Genomic DNA, 24,089 nt, shown 5'->3' with positions numbered 1-24,089 from the left:
ATTGTATCATTTGTAATGAAAATAATGCCAGTTACAAACAACTTCCAAAAATTCATCCTAAGAAAATACTAGTACCCAACTACACACTGAAACAGTAACTTTCGCCAATCACTTTTGATGGATCCGCTATGAATAAAACACAATTTATGAAACTCTTTACTCTTGTGACCTATTTGTGTCAGTAATATGGTATGGCCTAAAACGAACGCATATTAATTTAGGACATAGACAAATCATAGAATATAATTTTCAAGTTTTAGTATGTTGGTAGTTTTTGACATTTTTACAAAAATTAAATCAAGCGCCATAACATTTTGTGTTATTTTTCCTTATATTTGCATTCGATTACCGTAATGTCTATTGGAAACGCATGAAATATTACCTATCTTGCTTAAGTGCATAAAAGTTTATATTCTACATGTTTGTGTTTTTCATGAATAGTGTTTTGTATTTGTGACTATTTGTTTTTAACCGTGGCAAACTGCGGGAGAGGCTGATATTATTTGACAATTTAAAATGGCGGCCACTTTTGAACTCAAAAATGTAGTGTTTTTGGAGATGATTTCTAAATAAATATTGTATTAAAGCTGTGTAACATTACATAAACGGATAAACACAGCATACAATCAATATGGATCACAATTTGGAGGACTCGTTAAACTTGGAAGGTGACATAGGAGTAAGTGTAGAATAAATCAACTTCAAGTTTATTTTTGTATTATTCATTTCCTTCAGTCTGAAAGAAACGTGAATAATACTATTTATCTGTATGTGAACTAAAGTTTTGAATTGATTTGATTAATTATGATATTTCATGAAACTCTTTTGTCAGGTTGACTTTGAGCAACCTGAAGATATTATAGTGAGCGAAGCTGGTATGACTCTTGAACATTCCCCACATGAAGACAGTATTCCAATGGAATTTGAACATAATGAAGATCAGCCTATTCTCATGGATACAGGTGGCGAGGAGATCATTGGTAAATAAATTTTAGTCTAAACTTTGTAGTCTAAAGCCCGCACTATTATGTTGCTACCATTACATTTTCTAGGCTTGCCGGCTCCGGCTAGCATGATGCTTAATAGTCTATAACTATAACCATCCAGCATTGGAGAATGATATGTGATATAAAGAATTAATAAAAACAAAATGATTGTTTTATACAGGATTTAAAATTCTCTTTCTAAATAACATTTTTCTTAATTTACAGATTTTATGGGGGATCAGTTTACCCTTCAGGAGTATTCTGTGCAGAGTGACCAAACCACTGGACTGACTACAACTGTGGAATCAAATGTAAGAACTGTGTCAATTGTATAGTCTTTGTCTACTGAGTGCCTAGTGTTAGATTTCTGCCTATGTTAACTCATTCAATTGTGTGAAAATTAACTACATTTAGTATGGAATCAAAAATCAATGTAGGTCTAGATTGGGAAGCAGTATTGTAAATACATAGATGGTGCTTTTTCAATTCCTTACTAATAATAGTTAACTTTGACATGATTGAATAAGTAAACTTATTTAGAAAATATCACCCTAGTCATCTTGAACTATCATCTCATACCTTATTACAGCTGTACTGGCTGCTGATACTTTGATGATATTTCTTGAATGAATTGTCACTATTTTGGTGCTGTAAGTGTGACACTGTAATAAGAGAGTTCAAGGAACTTAAATATGAATTACGTAAAACTGTTTAAAGATATGTTTATGAGTTCCTGAGCCACATTTGTCATTTGCGCCATATGGTGATAAAATGTAAGTTGTCATAGCTATAGTTATCTAGTCTAGTGTTTTAATAATGGACATCAGTGAAAGATAAAATTGTAGGTTTGGCTATTTGCTCCGTGTTCTTATTCCTGCCAATATTTGTCTCAGAAACTGCCTGGTGATTTCAGAACAGGAAAATAAGTATAATTTGCATAGTTTTTTGTTATTACAATTTGCAGCAGCAAATACTGACATCTCAGTCGGACTCTATGTTGGAATTGCGGTTCCCGCCACAAGTTGTGAACACTGTTAAAACAGATGGGCTGCCTAAACTTATAGCGGTTAAGGTGAGTTCTTTAACTGTTAGTAATAACTCTGACCCTTTATTAATAGATGTGGTTACAACTGCGTAACCACTGTGACATGTCTGTGTCACATTCTGACATTTGGATGATGCTGTTCAAAGTGTGACATCACTATCATGTTATCCCACATTTATTAACATAGGTGTAGAGGTTAAGTGAAGCGACCAAGTTCAATCTCAGGCATGTACCTCTTAACTTGAGTTATGTGTGTTTTAAATGTATAAATATCAACCTTAGGGAGGAAACCTGCATTCTTGAGAGTTCTCCATAATGTTCTGAAGGGCATGTAAAGCTAACCAATCTGCACTATGCCACCATGGTGGGCTAAATCCTTCTCATTCTGAGAGGAGAGCCTATGCTCTGAAATGGGCCAATGGGCCATAATGATGATGATCAAATTTATGTATGTGTACTTTTAAACAAAAATCATAATTTGTTTGAGTAATTTTAAACAAAAATCATAATTTATTTTTTAAACTAACTTTGGTTAGTTACTCCGCAGTACTGACAGTAAAGAATTGTAACTATCTTACCATTCATTATAATTGCAGTCTACTACGACACGTCCCATCGCCAGGAAGATCGAAACACTCCTGGCAACAGTGCCGCGACAGGTGGCGATAGCTCCCAAACCACCCAAACTTGTCACAATGAAATCATATACTCCACCCAAACAACTGGCCATTGCTCCTAAACCACTTAATATGCCCAGTAACAGAGGCCAAAGTCTGGTGAAGAAGGTGTCTATAGCCAATGTTGTGCAAGGCACTACAAAAGGGAATACTGTTTTGGGTAAGTTATGTATTTTTATAGTAATACCTTGATATATTGAGAAATGTAGAGATTAGGTGACGCATTGACAGAACGTACATTTTAATTATTGGTGTTTTTTTTCTTCCTGTAAGAGTTATTGTTGTAAAGGTTAGTATTATTATTATTCTTAAATTTATTTCATTAAAAGTGAAACACTTTTTAGACGACTGATTGGCGCAATGTGCAGCTACCCTGCTTTACAACAAAAACATAAATGTTTTTTAGTTTCTGGGTGTTTATATGTTTATATGTATTATTCATAAAATTAGAAATTTTAATCAGTCATCTCAGTACCCATTATACAAGCTGATGGTGATGTGTTTATTGTTGTAGTATATTTATTTTATTTTAATGTTTCTTATTAAACTCTTTAGTACTGTCTTTAGCAATCTTGTTTGGAAAATTAACTGGAAATTTTTGTTTAGTTGCTTTATGTTTTACATTACATTTATAGAAGAAATACTTTGTTACAGCACAGATAGGAAAGCAGTTAATAATGGTGCCTTCTGGATCTCAGAAGATAAAACTTGTATCTTCTACTAAAAATATGCCCAATATACAGTATATAGGGGATCAGGTAAGGAAGATTTTAAATTTAATTTTTGTATTAAAAACTAATATTTTAAGTGTTTATGAACACTCAAAGCTCTAATATAAATTATATTGTAAATAGAAGGAGTTTGAATGGAAATTCCACAAACAAACATAAAGAATTTAAGATTTTACATACTGTGCTATGTTCGAGCCAAATCAGTTGAGAACAACCCAAAGTAAAAATGGTCCTGATTTGCCCTTACTATATTTTTAATATTTTTTGTATTTTTCCTTTCAGGCACAGCTGATACCAAATAAAAGTACCAGCAATACACAAACCAAGCCTGTGGTGACCAAAGTATTCACAGTCCAAGGTAATATAATTTTATCAATATTGAAATAACTATGTACCAAAAGTTTTATCTTAGTTTTCTAGTCATAAATACTTTCATTCTTTATCATTCTGTCTCGCTCGCACGTGTTATCGTCAAGCGTTGTCACACTGGTGATTTGCTAGTGGGTTCGCTGCGGGTACGTCTCAGGTGCGCAAGGGTGGACCAACGTTTTTGCTTGGGGTACGTAACCAGTGGCGTGCACTTCATACATTCGTAAAAGCACTGCCTACCCTAATTCTTTGATATAACTCTTAAAGTAGGAGGTTTTTCCATTGTATGTCATCTTCCTGCTTCTATATGCACGCAACCAACGTTTGAGTCTTGCTATGCAAAAATAAGAACGTGCGTAGCGATTGGATTCTGATTCATTGTAACAATGAGGTTTTTACAAGTTCTATTTAAATTATAAACTAAGACTACTCAGATGAGATTGGTAGTATTTATAGAAAAAAATATTGGTAAGGCCTTATTATATTTATATATATATTTATGTGTATGGTGTAATTTATAATTTCTTTAATTTTTCCTTATACTCCCCACCAAACAGATCTTTGGCAATGTACCCTCTACGCACGTTTCGCTCCGAAACCGGAGCATCCTCAGGAGATGTTGACTTTACAATGAGGATTGCTCCTGATTGCGGAAATCCGCCTACTTCTATCCAATGCTTATTATATTTGCGTTGTTGTAGGTAAACAGAATGTCGACCAGCCGGCAGTAATAACAAAGATAGCGCCTGCCAGTGGCGCCAATAAAGCGCGATATGTCACCATGCCACCGAAGGCTATGCCCATTACGTTGGGAAATAAGGTAACATTAAAAAAAAAAAAAAAACAAACAGAACAAATAAATTTTTCACTATATTTTCATTCATTATTTTTATGTAGTTGACGAAACATATTTTGAACATAAAGTAACGAAAAATAGTTGTTCAATTGAATTTTACGGCTGAGTGGCGCAGTGGGCAGCGACCCTGCTTTCTGAGTCCAAGGTCGTGGGTTCGATTCCCACAACTGGAAAATGTTTGTGTGATGAACATGAATGTTTTTCAGTGTCTGGGTGTTTATCTGTATTATAAGTATTTATGTGTATTATATTCATAAAAAAAATACTCATCAGCTATCTCAGTACCCATAACACAAGCTACGCTTACTTTGGGGCTAGATGGCGATGTGTGTATTGTCGTAGTATATTTATTTATTTATTAAAAAAAAAAAAAAAAAAAATACAAACCTGTGTTTATGTATGGACCACTTGCAAGATTTCAACATTTTCAGGTACTGATGGCAGCGACTTCGAAGCAAGGTATGGTGAAGTTGACGAAAAAGCAAGAAATTATAACCATCCAACCGCCAACTACAAAGTTATTGCCTGCTCCATCACTGGGTATTTGATAATTAATAATTATATTTCGTCAATCGTGCTAATGTTATTATTTATGTGTTATATAAAATTAAATAATCGCCTTATTTCAATTTATCTTCATGACATACCACAGTTATTTTTAACATAACTTAGTGACTAAACAGTTGGCTGAGCAATTATTTAATATTATAATAGATTTATTAATTTGACGATCTTTAATAATATCATCTAACATATATTTCTACTAACACTAATTAGAATCCTGAATTCGTGTATTTGTAATAATTATAAGGGTCAAACTGTTTCTTAGTGCTACGCCCTAACAGGACCAAATGACTTTAAGGGCATGGATGCAAGTAGATGAAAAAATAAATAATTAAATTATGCTGGGAACGAAATATCCTTTTAAAACTTTCCATGGCCCACGTTGCTCTAAAGCGGATTGGTGGGCTGTGCATTTTACGGGTTGGTGGGCTGTGCATTTGTCGGGTTGGTGGGCTTAAATCGGCAGTAGACTTTTCAAAAGAGATTATAATAAGACCTACTTGAAATAAATGAATTTAAAAAAATAAGCGGAGCATACAGCTTAACGTGCTCCCCGAGATACGGGGGTGTATGATGCCATTTACCGTACTACGGGCTGGCACTGATAATTTCACGACGAAAAACCTAAATATAAACCTAATAGCTATAAATTTTTGAACACATCGGAAATCGAACTCAAGACACGACACAGAAAAAAAAATTGGCTCAATGTTCAATGTATGTTTTGGTAATACAAAACACTAAGAATAATTTTACTAAACCGCCATTTTCCTTACAACGAAAAACCCAATAACTATAAATTATTGACCACACCGGACCGCACCAGAATTAAACTCAAGATTGACACAAAAACAAAATTGGCTCAATGTTCAATGTGTGTTTTGGTAATACAAAACACTAAGATTAATTTTACTAAACACGCGTCTAATCGGCGTCTCATGGGGTGTGGTGAGTTTTTGCCTATGTTTCAAGCTAATATATAAAATAAATAAGTGCAAGTGATGTTCATATTACCAGAAGCTATTTTCTATTAGCAATTTGGAGGTTTTTGAGTATCAAACATTCTCCATTACAGTACAGCAGTATAGTACATTATTTCTGTAACAGAATTAAATATTTAAATGGTTTCAAATCCAATCATTTTATTTTCAGTGCCGGTGAGCAGTGGTCCCTCGAAAAGCAAAGTAGTAATAACAAACGCGACGAAAAATGTTATTCTCAAATCGACAAATGCTCAACCTAAATCCTCCGAGGTAAGGACAAAGACTAAGGGCTGACCCTCCACGAGTGAGACTATTTCGTCCAAAAACTTCGCGATATTTACGCCATCTTGAATTTGCGTATTTCTAGTCTATCGCTGCGTTAAACTCGCTAATGCAGCCTAATTTGTGAGTTCAATCTGAGGCGAGATCTTTTCTCATTTTATTTTTCCACTACAAATTAAGTCTTGACTGTAATCTCACCTATTGGTAAGCAGATATGCAGTCTAAGATGGTATGGGAGGTATCTATTAATTATTTTTTTAGTGTTTTTTTTTTTGTAATTCGCGTAATTGGCTTTTGGCCGTTCTAATTAATAATAATAAATAAATTATAATACATATTGATATTGACTATGGATGACTATGGATGATGGATGATTATACTTTGAAATTATGCTTGCTATCGCTTTACCATTAGAATTAAAATGGATTTTCGTGTTTCAGGTGGTAAAAAACAGCAATGTAGTTATAGAAAACCAAAAGTCCCAACTACATCAGATCAACGTACCTGGCAAAGGTGTAAGTTATTTTTTTCGACTTAAAATGAGCTTTTTGTGATATATTAAGAGACTCGCGGACCCCAGCGCCATCTGTCGGGCTTATTTGTGAATCTAGAAGCCGTTCAGCCGTTTAGAAGAAGTTCAGTGACGCACACAAGAAATATATATATATATATATATATCTTAATATATATAAATCTCCTGTCACGATGTTTGTCCGCGATGGACTCCTAAACTACTTAACCGATTTTGAATTAAATGGGCACACCGTGAGCAGTCTGGTCTAACTTAAGAGATAGGATAGCTTAGATCTTTAATTATAGTCGCAATTTTATTTTATTGCAAATTATTTGTCTATAATTAATTGACAGTCACATGTTATATATGTTATATATATATACTACTATACTCATTTAAGGATTAGCGATACTGAATACTTTAAAAACAAAATCAAACGCAGACGAAGTCGCGGGCAACAGCTAGTATATATATAAGAGATAAGAGATAGGTATTCGTGGATTTAATCTGCTTAAGACCAGTATTTTCAGTGGCTAGTAAGTCAGCGCATAACAGATCGCGAACAGATTTTCTTCTGGCTTGGTTTTGAATACCATTAGGCCAAAATCTTATTATTATTGACAAAAAAGCTTTCTAATGGTGAGTGGATTAATAGTACTATTCAGTACTTTAAAATTTATCGACGACAAATATTTAAGTTCTGAGTAATTTATAATATAAGTATAGTATTAAATTTTATTTGTAGCGGTGATAGCACACTGTGTAGGAACTCGACTTCACCTCCGGGGGGGGGGGGGGGGGGGGGGATTTCGGGCAGGAGACAATTATATCCCCGGGGAAAGGATATATATGTATCTTCTCCAACAGCTTTATCAACTCTCACAGCATTGGCGCACAAGTGGAAATAATAATAAAAATTATAAACGGGGGTAAACTTCTCATATATGGGGATATAATTTTTGTCTCCTGCCCATTCTAGTCCTACAGCACGCACTTCTTAACTTTTCTATGTTATGTGCGTTAAAGCAATTAAAACATCACTTGCTTCAACGGTGAAGGAAAACATCGTGAGGAAACCTGCATGACAGTTTTCCGTAATGTTCTCAAAGGTGTGTGAAGTCCGCCATTCCGCACTTGGCCAGCGTGGTGGACTATGGCCTTAACCTCATTGTGGCAGGAGACCCGTGCCGGTAATGGTTTTATATGACGATGATGATGATTAAGTTTTTTACAATACTTTCGCATGTAGTGTCTTCTATAGATCTATTTGAAGTACATTCTGCCTTTTTTGCTTGTAGGTCCAATACGTTCGCATCTTTACCAATCCAAAGTCGACACCGAAGCCAACACCGAAGCCGCCTCCTAAGCCCTTGACACTCAATACTAAAACATTTGTACTTACTGATAATAAAGGTAAGTACACATAAAATTACTTTTGTACCAGTGACATCAAACCGCATAGAGAAAATGAGAACTAGCCTCGTCAAAGACCTCCCGTTCTTACAATCGGGGACAAGTCCGAATGAGATGTACAGCTGTTTTTTCAACACGTTTCAACGACTATTTAATTCTATATTCACTAGTAAGTCGGTTGTGGTGACTGATGCTTTAGTTTTTAGTGAGTGGGCATCAATTGAACTGCATAAGAGTAGGCAAAAAATGTACGAACTTTATGCAGAACGTCAATACAATACTGATGCTGAGTTTAGAGATTGTGTTAAATTATGTTCCAGTAGTTTTAAACGCGATTGCTTCTTGGAAAAGTCCCGATACATACAGAATAAAATAAAAAATAGCAATAACGTAATCAAAACTACTTGGAAAATAATTAATGAGGAGACGGGAAGAGTACCACCGCGGCATAATAACTTTAAACTTAATGTAGATAATAAAGACTTAACATCTGATTTCGAAGTGGCTACTGCTTTTGAAATCTTTTTTACTAACATTCCTATCTCCACCACTAAATCATTGAACTCTTCACCAGATATTGCTCTCTCTCTATTGAAGAATAACGTGCCCGAGTGTAAAAACGCTTTTAAATTCAGCCATGTTAGTGGCTCTGACGTTATTAAAGCCTTTAAATTATTAAATAATAAAAAAACAAGTGACTTGTGGGGCATTTCCGTTGAAGTTCTCAAATCACTAATTGATATCGTTGCACCCGATTTAGCATTAATATTTAATAACTGTATAGATTGTGGTGTGTTTCCTGACTTAATGAAACATAGTAAAATAGTTCCTTTGTTTAAATCGGGTAGTACTTCTGACCCCACTAACTTCAGACCAATATCAGTACTGCCCACTTTCAGTAAAATTTTTGAAAAACTTATTTTAAATCAGTTACTTGCCTATTTTCATAAGTATGATTTACTCCACGTTAAAGAATTTGGTTTTACACGGGGTCGCTCAACTATCGACGCTGGTGTTGAGCTAATACATAATATATTTGAAGCTTGGGAGGAGTCACATGATGCACTTGGTGTGTTCTGTGATTTGTCTAAGGCGTTTGATTGTGTTGTACATGAAACGTTAGTCAGAAAACTACACCACTATGGAATTCAGGGTGTAGCTCTCGACTTGATTAGTTACTACTTGCGTGATAGGGTGCAAATGGTAGACGTTAATGGAAAGCGGTCTAATGGGTCATTTGTGAAAATTGGTGTTCCACAGGGTTCTATATTAGGACCTTTTCTATTCCTTATTTACATTAATGACCTGCCTTACCTTGTTAAGGACAATCACGGGATAGTATTGTTTGCTGATGATACATCACTTATGTTCAAAATTAAGAGACGTGAATTAGCTTTAGACGATGTAAACAACTATCTCGCTAAAGTAGTACAATGGTTTGAAGCTAATAATTTGGTTTTAAATGAAAATAAAACGAAGTGCATAAAATTCACATTACCAAATGTTAAACATGTAAAAACCACTATACTACTTAATAATGAGGAATTGAACCCGGTGGATACAACAGTATTTCTAGGAATAACGTTAGATGCTAAACTTCAATGGGGCCCTCATGTAAATAATTTATCGAACAGGCTTAGTTCTGCTGCCTATGCAGTAAAGAAGATACGCCACCTGACAGACATAGAAACTGCTAGGCTAGTCTATTTTAGTTACTTTCACAGCATTATGTCATATGGAATTTTACTATGGGGTAATGCTGCTGATATTGGCACTATTTTCGTGCTGCAGAAGAAGGCTGTTCGTGCGATCTATAAAATGGGTCCGAGAGAGTCATTGAAAGATAAATTTAAAGATATTAAAATAATGACACTCTATAGCCAATACATATTTGAAAATTTAATGTATGTTCACAAAAATATATCAAAATTTAAAAGAAAATGTGACTGCAATAATTTGAACGTTAGAAGCAAAAATAAACTTGCAGTGCAGTACACTAGACTACACAAAATAAGCAATTCATTTAAAGGAAATTGTATACAATTTTACAATAAATTACCGGTTGATATCTTGGGGATGTCACTAAAGAAGTTCAAAGTTTGTATTAAGCGAAAGCTTATAGAAAAGTCCTATTATAGTATAAAGGATTACGTAAACGATAAAAAAGCTTGGGTGTAAACAATTGCTCTAACCAGGTTGCTTCTTAAATATTTTCTAATGACAATGTGAGATGGTGATAACAAAAAGAACACCCGGCTAAGTTTGTTGTGGGCTTCTTCTTAGACCAGGGCGCGATTGGAACCCTCGTAGCTTTAGTTTTAAGTTTACGATTGTAGTTATCGCCATCACTACTCACTGCTATGTACACATTTTGTATATAATAACGCATCAAAAGTGCCATCTATGTGCCTATTTGAATAAAGATATATTTGACTTTGACTTTACATTTTATTACACTTTTCTGCTAGGCGAAGTCAAACTGCAATTTTTTAAATATATTGTTAGGTACATACTACGATAATATTTTGGATATTATTAATGGCGACTAACGTTAGGGATGCCCTAACGTTAGCCGCCATTTTATTATCGACTTAAAAATTTAACTGGGCACGCTTTTTTCTTAGTAAAAACAGGTCCTCTACTTTTCTAAGTCATTGGGAGTTATATGTGTATCCGAGTGTCAGTGATTTTAATAAAATGTAAATACTTAACCTTTGGCAGGTAATGTTATTCAGATGACAGCTGAGAAAATGACAGCCGGCCAGCCGCCCTCGCTCGTGCTCACCAACAATACAAATCAAAGCAGTAAGTATTATTTTGGCTGGACGTTGGCTGCACGGCTAGCATGGGCACGAGTTACAATTGTCTCCCCGGGGAAAGGATAAAAATGTATCTTCTCTCACAGCTTTATCAACTCTCAGAGCATTGTTGCACAAATGGACACAATATCCAAATAATATATAATATGTAATAATAAAAGGGGCTAAACTCCTCCTATTCCATATTCCCGTACGCAGGTGGAAAATTATATCCTTTGTCCGGATAAAATCGGGGGTTAAAATTTTTGTCTCCTGCAAAGGCAGCCCTGCGGATACAATAGCCTGTGTCTTGATTTTATAACAATTTATTTTACTAGCACGACCTGGGTGGGTGAGATTTTCTTCTAACGTTAACTTATTCGATCGCGAAGTAAACTACGATTTGGGTGTTATCGAAAGAGCGTTATCTAGTGACAATAATGTTTTCCGGTATAATTTCAGCATTGGAGAAATTAATAGGGATATCTAAATGTCGATCGTAATTTGCATTATTGCAAAAGGATGCAATGTACTCACTTAATGTATTTGAACTTTAACAATGGTAAATACAACGCTAGTTCAATTTAAATCCTAACATTAGATTAGGGCGCGGGCGCCCTGAAAAATTTAACTTAATAAGTTTAACCTAATAATTTTGGGAACCCCTGGCCTGGATTCCATTGTTTATAGATCGACCCGGGAAATCATCTTTAATGCCTAAGGCATCTCTATAAAACACCGCTGGAATTTAAAAATGCAAGAACCTTAACACCATAAAAAGTTTTAAAATGCAAAAAAAAAATATGTATATTTATCTAAAAATGGAAGAGTAAATTCAAATATTTAAATATCTTGTGACAGTTTAGTTTAGTTTGTAAAAAGAATATAAAATTCGTATTTGAAACAATTATAATTAAGAATTGAAAACTTTGGAACATTTTAAATGTTTGAAGTCAATCAGTTGTCACTTTAGTTAATAAGAGTTAAAAATTGTGTTTGTAGGACAAGTTGGTATTCTTTTTTGCAGCGGCGACAAAACCTAAGCATAAACTTGTGAGGATAGCGCCAGTTTTACCAAAAATTACACAAGTAGTATCGGTAAGTGAAGTTTTTGTACCTATGAAGTTTAGTCATGTACCTAACTAAATATTTTATATCTAATAAATAATCCTAAAAGAGTACACATAGGTTATCCTCGTATAAGCATTTACATTTACTATCACCAAACCTTACATTAGAACAATACCTTTACATTCTTTGGAAAATATATCTCCTATCCCTAGCTTGGCCAAATATTTCTGCCCCGTCACTCTTTTTTCGCCTGACAAGCATATTCCTGGCCTGCCAGACGTCCGTTCCGCAAAAAGTATTTAACCTCACGACCCTCTGATCTCAAATCCTTGTTTTTTCATGATGATGGCGCTTCGGTGGCATTCGTAAAACTTCGCTATATTTGTCACGTGGCGCCACCGTTTCCGTTCGGAACAGCGGCAACCGACAATGCGACAACAATCCCTTGTGCGATTAAACTTGTAATAGCATTTTTTATGTCTATATGTTGTTTGTGCGATGAGCATAAATGTTTTCCAGTGTCTGGTTGTTTATCTGTATCTGTATTAAAAGTATTTAATACGGTCTGGGCGGGGGTGAATTCGAGTTTTCTGTGAATTTTTGTAAAAATTCTGAAAACGGATTTGCTATCGGAGTCCACGCGAGCGAATTTGTGAGCAATCGGTATAATAACAAAGAACTTTGAAACAAAACAAAAAACGAATGTTACGTTTTTAAATTATTTTTGCATATATCTGTGCTATTAAATTGTTTTTTTTTGTGATTTTATGTATTTTATTTGAATAGCACAATTTATTGTAATGTTTAAATATTAAATAAATCTTTTTAGATAAATTGCATGTTTTCGACGGTAATTGCATGATTATGTGATAATAATCGCTAAAGACCGATCGGGGTTCTTTGCTCTTAAACCCATCGGTCCCCATGACAAAACAAGAGACATGAGGCCTGTGTCAGTGTGACATTAATCGGCAAAGGGTGATGATGATTTTACAGCAAAGTGGACGTTCATCCCAAAGTCTCCTAGCCCCACTATCGCCTGTCCAATCAACGACAACGGAGAGTTCTTCTCTACCAGAAATCAAAACTTTATTAGAAGAAGAGGAAGAGCCCTATCAGAGTGCGGGCGAAGAAGAGGTGCGGGGGGTGGAATCGGCGGAAGAGGAAGTCGATTCTAAAGCGGCGCTGCGTCAACTTATAGAGAACGCAGTGTCTGACGACGCAAACTTGAGCGTTAACGAAGTTGAGATCGAATATAAGCAACATCATGTGAGTATTGGAACTTATCATTGTACTACCATTAGTAATACTCAATATTGTTTTAAACAGAATTTAGTTTCTACTAAGTCTCATCTTTTCGCGGGTGTCGTAAGAGGCGTCTAAGGAAATATAACGGAGTATACTAATCCGAAATGGGACCGTGCCCTGTAAATTTATAATTTTAATGATACCATTTTGCTAATCCTCCAATTAATAATATTGCTACATACATACACATACTACATTCTGCATGCATCCTACAAGCATATAACTGATTAATATTAGATTATGGATTTTAGTCTTAACCGTTGGGCTGTTGGGGCTTCAAATTATTGAAGTAAAAGTATTTATTTACAGAGTCCACCCGATGACAATAGCACAGACAGTATGGAGCAACACGACTCGAGCGGCCAGTCAGAGCAGCATCCGTTTATTGTGCTTCCTACCAAGTTTGAGCCACAGCAGCCCGAAATCACAATAGAGGAGCGGGACTCGTTGGTGAGTTGAATACGTTTATTACTGCGGGTAAGCGTTGATAGCCCTACCCACGTGACGTGAATGTTAACTACGATATAAATGGTATCGGAAGAGCCAGTAGTGGCAGTCCCGTTTTCTGAGATGTTCTACCTACGTAACATGACGTTACGTAGGCATAGTATGAGTAACCAGTCGCGTCGTCCTTAAGTAGCATTGTGAAACGTTGTGTTAAATATATTATTGTTGCTCTGCAGGATGATTCACATCCAATGGATAATAGTACGATAAATATGGACGAGGAAGCGATGAACAATACTTACCAGACGACCGCCCTTTCGGAATCAGGTAATTAAATCAAAATATTATACTTGTACCAAATATATTCCGAAGGCTAGCTAAAGCTTGAGAACAAGTTTTTTTTGTGCCGTGCGTTTTACACAAAATAATTTATTGTTCTTAAAAATGCTCGCTTCATCCGGTTAATAATTGGGATCAGTATACCGATTGTCGGTTAATGAGCAGTTTCCTTGTGTGAGCGTTGACTGGGTTGATTGACCTCTCGCAGTGGCGTGCACAAGGTTTTTCACTGCACAAAGAAAATGGCATCAAATGGATAATTTCTCCTCTATACGAATTTCGTACATATTTTAGGGTAGGCAGTGCTTTTGTACATGCATGAAGTGCTCATATTTTATCTTGTACATAACATCACTGTCGACAGGCGCGTGCTTGCTTTCTTTCCTCTCTGACACCTCTTATAGGGTGGTCATAGATACCGTTTCTAAACGTAACCTAAGTAACGAAAACTGATAACCTAAATAAATATCAATATTTTCCAAAACTGTTCAATCCTTCACTTATCTCATTCTTCTGTTGTCGTATCTTCTTATTCTAATTTAGCCTGTAGCCCTTTGAATGCACTGTTTTGTGTTTAATTATTGGGTTTGAAGTAACATGCAGGTTATATTTTCTATTCCAGACATGGTATCTTCAGATTTTGGCCTCCGTCCACGCAAGGCTTGCAACTGCACAAAGTCTCAATGCCTCAAGTTGTACTGCGATTGCTTTGCAAATGGGGAGTTCTGCAACCGCTGCAACTGTGTCAACTGCCATAACAATCTAGAGAACGAGGAGTTGAGGCAGAAGGCCATCCGGGGCTGCCTGGATCGGAACCCTAACGCTTTTAGGTAATATTTTTTATTTGTAGAATTACCCTACCACAATACATTTAGTTTCAGACTTATCTATACCCCATCATGGTCTTTCTAAATTCTTCTAGGTCCGTCTAGTTTTTTCTTTCTAAGTCTTTTTAAATTATTCAAACATTAGAAAGTTAATGTACTGAATGATAAGTTAATGAATGAATGAGTTAAGGAATATATGAGGAATAGGTATAGATTAGAGGTACCATGTTTTTAATATACCGGGTTTAGCAGTCATTCAATTGGATTTTTTTTTTATTTTTACTTATTAGGGACATGAGAATTTGGTTGTCTAAAAAAATATATTAAAACTCACTTACAGTTTTTAGGAAAATGATTTTAATTTCTCTTTAACATTGATCTCGTAAGGATTAAAAAAAAAAAATTTTGTTATTATATTATATTATTATTTATTTTTTATTCTATCTATAACATTATATTACAAAATAGCCTTTGATTGCAATCTAGCCTCGTGTGGTACGCTATGTTGCAGGTAAGATAGCGTGTTAAACCTGTATCACAGTTATATTAAGCACTACCTGGTGCCATACCATGCAGTAATCTGTGCAGATCAATTGACTCTGTTGGCAACGATCCTGCTTTCCAACTCAAAGGCTGTGGGTTCAATTCCCACAACAGGGAAATAATAAATAAATTATAAATAAAATATAAATATAACGTCGCATGCTTTAGAGGTGCATTATTTATTGTCTGTGGGAATTATCTGTGAAACTGAAAAGCTAATAGTTTTTAAGTAAACCATTACCATGAAATCAGATAAGTTTTTAGCGTGAAAGAGTAAAAAACATACATCCATTCAAAGTCTCGCATATATAATATTAGTAGGATCTAAAAAAAAATATTTTTCAGGCCCAAGATTGGCAAATCGAAAACTGGAGGTCCGGAAATTATTCGCAGGCACAACAAGGGATGCAACTGTAAACGAAGTGGCTGCCTCAAAAACTATTGCGAATGCTACGAGGTAAATTATTTTCAGAAGCGGTGATAGCCCAGTGGCTATGACTTCGACTTCATTTTCGGGGGGCCGATTTCGAATCACAGCAGGCACGCGATCCCAGCGACTCTTATTTTTCTAAGTTATCAAAATATTACTTGCTTCAATGGTAAAGTAAAACCTACATGGCTCAGGCTTCTCCATTATGCTCTCAAAGGCTTGTGAAGTCCACCAATGGGCCAGCGTGGTGGAATACGGCCTGAACCTTCTTGATGATCGGTTGCATAGGCGGTGGACTTAGCTCGAAAAACCGATAGACGTTGGGGTCCCAAGGTGCTGGAACCCCGGAAACTGGCGATTTCGCACCGGTAAACGCAGCATTGGTAAACCTCGAACCTCGAAGTCGAAGGATGACATCAAGCGAGTAGGATCCACAGGACCGTGGTATATGGAACTCCTTACAAAAGACCTGTGTTCAGCAGTGAACGCCCATTGGTTTTTTTTTGGGTGGTAAGTGATGATAATAAATAAATAATTAAATAAATATACTACGACAATACACACATCGCCATCTAGCCCCAAAGTAAGCGTAGCTTGTGTTATGGGTACTGAGATAGCTGATGAATATTTTTTTTATGAATATAATACACATAAATACTTATAATATACAGATAAACTCCCACTGAAAAACATTCATGTTCATCACACAAACATTTTCCAGTTGTGGGAAACGAACCCACGACCTTGGACTCAGAAAGCAGGGTCGCTGCCCACTGCGCAACTCGGCCGTCATGCAGCCTAAGATGGTAGCGGGCTAACCTGTTAGAGAGTATGGTAGTCATACCGCTAATAGGTTGCCACGCGACATCTTACCGGAACACTAAATCGCTTATCGGCACGTTGACGTCTTATAATTCGATGGAGCCGGCTGCACGCACGAAAAAACATGACGTTACCTCGCTCTGAGGCGTTCCATTCCTCCTACTTGAGTGAGCGATGCGTCCGCGTGGACAGCTTCTATACAATAATACATTTACATGTTTTCGGCAAGGATGAAGTGCAGTGAAAAGTGAATGTGGTGTCAATTGTTAATAGCAACGATAATATCTATCAAACAAATAAAATTAAAATTTTCTTTTGAAAAATGCAACCATTCCATCAGTATTTATTTTTGTATTTTCTTACGACGTTGTCACGTTCAACTATCGTCAGTAAGCCGATTTTACAGTCAACCAATTTTTTGTTAAATTTTTATTTATATGGTATTATGTGTTGTACAATAAAAGTGTATTCATTCGTTCATTCATGATGGTGATGATGGAACTTATTTGTGCAGGCGAAGATTGCGTGCACGGCGATGTGCAAGTGCGTCGGCTGCCGCAACGTAGAGGAGACGCTCGAGCGGCGACATCGCAACAACGTGCCGCGACTTCTGCCCGCACCGCCGCCCGTCGCGCCGCTCACACCCAAGTTAGTACCACTGATAGTCTCAATGGCGCATTCAACAACAGTGACATCTTGAATTTTCAATTTTCCCTTCCCTTGAACTACTTAAGGAATCGGGATAAAAGGTAACCTATGTTCTTTTCCATGTCAAGGGCTACATGCATGCCAAATTTCATGTAAATCCGTTCAGCTGGTTTTGCGTGTTTGAGTAACAACCATCCACACTTTCACATTTATAATATTAAGTAAATAATACATAAATAAATAAATATATATACTACGACACACATCACCATCTAGCCCAAAGTAAGCGTAGCTTGTGTAATGGGTACTGAGGTGACTGATGAATATATTTATTAATAATATACATAAATACTTATAATATACAGATAAACACCCAGACACTGAAAAACACTTATGTTTATCACACAAACATTTTCCAATTGTGGTATTCTAACCCACGGCCTTGGACTCAGAAAGCAGGGTCGCTGCCCACTGCGCCAGTTGGCCGTCAATTAGTAGGAAGTAGGATATTGTGTACATTTCAGCTTAAAGACATTTGAAGTATTTGTGTAAACTAGTTTAGAATGTAGTTGCATTCGCATGTTTGTAGTTTAAAATTTGTACCACCAGCAGTCTGTTCTCCTCTATAGTCTCTTTTTTTCCTAATTCGAAGGTTGCCTGGCGGAACACTGAAAATCATAAAGTCTTAGAGACAGTACATAATGTACCTCTAAAGCCATTTACACATTGTATATGTAATGTGTGTTTGGGTAAATAAAATTATTGTAAACTTTTATGGCTTGGAGCGGGCCCAGTGGCGTGCATAGAGGGTATGCACAGGGTATGCAGATAATATAAAATGAAGAAAATCCCCAGCACGCGCTATAAATACTTAAGGGTAGGGTTTTTATAACTTTTATTACAACGCCTATCTAAATTTTCTTCATTTTTTATATAATCTGCATACCCTGTGAATACCCTCTATGCGCGCCACTGGGCTCCAAGACATAAAAGTTTATATATATACACTCATATATATATATATTCCTCTAAAGTCGGTGTTTATTTACACGTTGTATATATATATATATAGATATATACGTTGTATATATCTAAACATCGTATATATATATATATAAATAAACAACAAAAATATAGATATATACAACGTGTAAATAAACACCGACTTTAGAGGTACATTATGTACAGTCTCTGAGACTTATCTGTGAAACAGAAATGCTAATAGTTTTTGAGTAAACTACTGCCATAGTTTTTACTCAAAGAAATCAGTTATAGCCCTAACATCACATGCAAAAGTAAAATCAACTGACTCCTGTCACTTTTTTAGGTACGCGTCGTGTAGCGTAGGTATAAAACCTAGAGCGTGTAGGTATTTTATCTTTAATAGGTTTGTCATAAGTAAACTAAGAATATTTAGGATTCGTTTATATGGAAAAATAAATATACTTCTTATGATTTAATTAATATATATACGGGGTGATGAAATATACTTATTCATCCTTCAATATCATTTCTCTGGCCATACTGGGGGTCGATCTAGAACATGATTCATATATATCACATGCCAACGACCAGACTGGTATGCCCTTCCAGCTTCCATTTTCCCCACCTACAAAATGAGTACCTTCAAATCAAGAGTGAATAGGCATCTTCCAGCCATGCGCGTTCCACGCGTTGGGCTGCATCATCACTTACCATCAGGTGTGATTGCACTCAATCGCTCGTCCATCAACATAAAAAAGACCCACGAAGCAGTTTTATCTATATTTTTGTTGTTTGCACAGGCAACCGTGCAGTTTCATGACGACAGAAGTGATAGAAGCCGTGTGCCAGTGTCTGATAGCAGCTGCGGTGGAAAACAAGGATGAGCCGGAACAGAGGGAGATAGATCCAATGAGGGATGTCATCGAGGAGTTTGCGCGCTGTCTGCAGGATATCATCAGCGCCGCACACCAGAGTACGCCGCCCGGGCTGATGGAGGAGGTGAGTTTCACTAAACTACTAGATTAGTCTAGAAGTTTGATAGATAGTAACAAATTCCAAATTCATTTCATATTCATAATAGAAACAAAATTCAAAAATTCCTTATCACTTTAAACATTATTGTGATTTCACGGTGATAACTACATTCGTTAACTTATAGGTAAAGGTAGGTGGGTTCCAAACGCGCCCACAACAAACTTAGCTAGGTTTTTTTTGTTATTACCATCTCACAGTCAATCAATAATTAGCTATGAAGTTAAGAGCAATTCGCACCCAAGCTTTTTTATAGTTTGTTGCATATAAAGTAGGCTTATTTTATGCGCTTGTGAAACGTCAATTATATGTTATTTGTGCGAAAAAAAATTATGCAGTTGTGGGTGGTAATAAAAATTCTTTTACTAATAGAAAACTACATTATTTGTGATATGACTCTCACAAATAATATAGTTGACTATAAATATTAACCGGAATAATGATAAGATTTTTTTTCGGTTAACAGATTTGCAAACTAAGTCGGAAAAAAACGGGTAAACGATAATCTCTCTTACGAACGCTGCCTTAACCTTAAATGAGAGATATATTATTGAGTTCTAAAGTTAATATTTCTAACTTGTCTATGGAAACAATCTTTTCATTACTCTTTTTTGTAAAGTATGTTTTAAAAATAGAAAAAGAAAGATATGAAAAGAAATAAATAAAAGCAAATCAAATAAAAAGAGATATTCGTTCTGATATTTTTAATATTTTCGGAACGATCATTACACTAAAAAGTAATTGAAAGATTGTTTACATAATAAGATAAAAAATGGAGTGAAGAGACAAGTTTTAGAGCTTGATAATACCTACAAAAAGCGACAGCACATGTTTTAACTTTTATATTTAAAGCACAAGTAATTGTTTATACGAAAAATAAAATTTTCAAATGTATATCTATCTATCCCGAGCAAAGCTGGGGCGGGTCGCTAGAACAATATATTTGTGCATAAAATCGTTGTTCCTCTTGTAACGTAAGTTTAGCTTTGTTGTACTGCCCCTTTAACATGTGACATAAATTATGGATAAAACCCATGTTCGCTTTAAAATTGAGGTGTTGGATGTATATATCGTGTAGAACATTTTTAACGAATCTAACCTTGTTTTAGGAGCCGGCATGATAAATGAAGAGGAATGAGTCCATTAAGACTAATATTTATGAGCAATAATATATTCCAAAAGTGATAGTTAAACATAAAGTTATATAGAGCAATCCAATGTTTATAAAAGGTGCAATCAAATATTTTTAAAATGTTCCTAATACAGATTTGCTAATAGTTTCTGCGTACTTAATAGGTCAGTACTAAAACTAACCAACCAATAAAGGCCATGCTTCAAAACTTAAACAATGTAACCGATCGAGAGGCTTTATTTGCAATATTATTTAAGTTACCACCCCCGGAACGCAAAATTGATGAAACTTCTATAATGCAATAGAAGGTGCTTTTTGCGCATACTTAAGTTTCAAATGTCGTAGCTAATAAGACCTCATGGCAGTAAACTGGGTAATGATTGCTTAAAATTGTAAATTGTTTTCAAACGATCGACATCTACGCTATTAAAAAAAATATGTATGGATTTTTTTATTTATTCGTTTGTGCGTGCGTGCGTGCGTGTTTGTTACACTGAACGTTTGAAATAAAACTTGAGATAAAGGCGGCTGAAAAGCAATTTAGACAAGACTGCATTTTGGTAAAGCCGTGGGCATTCTAGCTTTAAATTAAAAAATCTAATGAACGACACAACCGGATTGACAGCGACACGAAACTTGGTTTTAATAAAGACATAATTTTTAAATGTTTGATAGAAGCAGGAGATACTTTACATTATCCATGATATATAATTAACATTATGTACAGTGTACATAACATAACATGTATACGCATGTACAATGTACATAATGTAACTTGTATATCATGTACAATGTACTCTCTGTGCATGTTTTGCTGCGACTCCGGAGCAACTTCAGGAAATGTTGACATTACAATGTACAATACGATATACAAATGCTTTTTTTATCGTCTCAAATTAATGATCATTATGATTAATTTTGAAAGGATTCATTGTACATTTTTATATATCAGTGTGGTGTGGTGCATATACAATGAAGAAATTATAAATTGCACCGTGCAGATTTGCCTGGTTTTTGCAGGTCATAGCAAATAAATTGTTAATAGCTTAATTTAATTATGTATCATGGAATTTCCCAAAGTATCGCCTGCTACTATCCAATATTTAAAAAATCTATGCTTTTATTAAAACTAAAACTCCTTGTTGACGACAATCCGGTTGTTATATATAATGGCCCTGAGTAGTGAATATGAGGTGAAAAGCATGGCCTTTGCACACCATATAGACTCAACACTACTCTACTCAAATTAAAATATTGAAATGTGAGCTTTACATTATACGACATAAAGTGTTGTTTGGAGTGTATAACGCATGGCTCACTGTCAATGTGAAATTTCACAAACATTTTGAATAGTTTATAAATTTTTAAAAGAAGGTTTATATTAGTTATGGCACTGGTGGAATGAGTGCCGTAGCTTAGTCGTAGAGGACTCGGGCCACTATTGCCAGAGAGTCGCAGGTTCAAATCCTACAAGTGTAGGATTGATTGATCGATAGATGATAGATTGATCTACACTATAATAAAATTTATAAAAAAAACTATGTCATCTATCGTTTCAAAAAGTCTCTCAAGTATAACATGGACATTTGAAAAGTAGATCGACACTGCAAGGTTTCCTACTAGATGGATAGTATTATATTTATGTATCATAATAGGTCACATTGCGATGCTTAAGTTTACTCGGGTCGCTGTTGGGTGGATACGGTGTGAAATCTGGTTATGTGACTAAAATACTTAACGTTGATATAATCAATGAAATATTCATTTTTATTGTAAATTAGATGCATGAAATGGAACGCTTTTTGTATCCTGTAAATAGTTTAGAATAATTCAAATATAGGTTTTATTATTATTTTTTGTTGTATGTAAAATGTAAATAAATGTATATTTTATGTTGTACTAGTCATAAGTATGTACGTTATGTAAAACTTTTTGCATAATGTAAAAATGTAAATAAAAGTAATATAATAAATGAGAAATTTTTACTTCCGAAAATGATATTGGTTTTATTTTTTTACTAAAAGTACTAAAACTATGAACGGATTTTATGAGATTTGGTGATAAATATTATAATATATTTTTATAACATTTTTTTAAATTACATTTGTCTCCTTTTAACTGATAGTAATATCACTTGTCCTTCCCTCTCAGGCTAATCTAGCTATTTAAGCAAGGGAGGTACAGCCTGTATATGCCATGGCTCCTGACCTGAGAGTAACCTAAGAGCAATAAAATTAACTACTAAATCAAAGATAGTCAGAAGATAATCAGTAGAAATAAAGAGGTCATATTTATGAGAGCATCAAGTTCGAATAGAATATATTGTAGAAGTATATTGAACCATCAGGGTAGGTAGGGACGCGGGCACGCATATAACTTCTTGGAGTTGTCTTTTAACAGTTTTATCGAGTTGTTATCGTTTAGGCAGATTTTCGTTTCGCCAGCGTGTCACTTTATCTCAAAGGTACAGGGGCGTGCAAAATAAAGCATCGCTATACTTCTAATAAAACTGTAACGAATGTCTACATTTACAAAACTTGTGGAGGGCACACTAAAAATATCGCTTGCTTGTAACGGTGAAGGAAAAGTCTGAGGAAGCCTTCAAGTCTGACATTTCTCCAACGGCGTGTTGTTTCTCCAACGAAACCGTCTGCTTACCGGAATTTGAGCAGTCTGTAGGGTTAAGTCCTAAATCTATACTTTATGTGCCACGCAGAGGTGGCCTATGCCTTTGCCCAGCAGTGGGAAGGCTGGTTGACGATGTTTATGTTTACTTCCTGTATGGTTGCTGTAGTTAGTAGTAGTTGCTGTTGCGGTAGCTGGTAACGTAAAATTATCATCTAATAAAACTCAGAAGCGGCTATAGCCCGGGTAGGACTTCGACTACACTTTCGGGGGGTCGAGCACGAATTCGAGTACGCACCTCTAACTTTTCTAAGTTATGTGCGTTTTTAACAATTAAAATATCATTTGCTTCGACAGTGAAGGAAAACATCGTGAGCAACAAACCTGCATGCCTGAGAGTTCTCCATAATTTTCTGAAATGTGTGTGAAGTCCGCCAATACCCCTTCTCATTGTGGGAAGAGACCCATGCCCTGTAGTGGGTCGGTAATGGGTTAAAATGATAAAACCGCATAAAAGTTTCAGGTTATATCAAAACCTACTTAAAATTGTATTAGCTCTCTGAATATAACAAAGCAAACTTTGGTGTATATTAAAAATAGCACAGCACGCTAGATTCTATAAATACGGTGGGCGATTCAGTTTCACGTGTGCTCAGATGCAGA

At 35.5% G+C, this 24,089-nt stretch overlaps 1 protein-coding gene across 1 annotated transcript; it reads left to right on the top strand.

The window, feature by feature from the left end:
- The first annotated feature begins 292 nt into the window (after nucleotides 1-292).
- On the top strand, nucleotides 293-21,273 carry LOC120631041 (protein lin-54 homolog). The gene is made up of 22 exons (XM_039900437.1): nucleotides 293-679; nucleotides 833-980; nucleotides 1,212-1,297; nucleotides 1,951-2,058; nucleotides 2,628-2,868; nucleotides 3,363-3,466; nucleotides 3,722-3,797; nucleotides 4,510-4,628; nucleotides 5,096-5,204; nucleotides 6,381-6,481; nucleotides 6,934-7,008; nucleotides 8,306-8,420; nucleotides 11,142-11,225; nucleotides 12,246-12,316; nucleotides 13,286-13,558; nucleotides 13,907-14,047; nucleotides 14,281-14,371; nucleotides 15,006-15,213; nucleotides 16,099-16,210; nucleotides 17,520-17,653; nucleotides 19,438-19,636; nucleotides 20,779-21,273. Exons 1-22 carry the CDS (start codon nucleotides 632-634, stop codon nucleotides 20,788-20,790), a joined length of 2,655 nt encoding a protein of 884 aa, XP_039756371.1. The 5' UTR covers nucleotides 293-631; the 3' UTR covers nucleotides 20,791-21,273.
- The last annotated feature ends 2,816 nt before the right edge of the window (nucleotides 21,274-24,089 follow it).

This window comes from Pararge aegeria, chromosome 17 (assembly GCF_905163445.1).
Source record: "Pararge aegeria chromosome 17, ilParAegt1.1, whole genome shotgun sequence".
Lineage (NCBI taxonomy): Eukaryota > Metazoa > Arthropoda > Insecta > Lepidoptera > Nymphalidae > Pararge > Pararge aegeria.
This window is presented reverse-complemented; position numbering and strand designations above follow the sequence as displayed.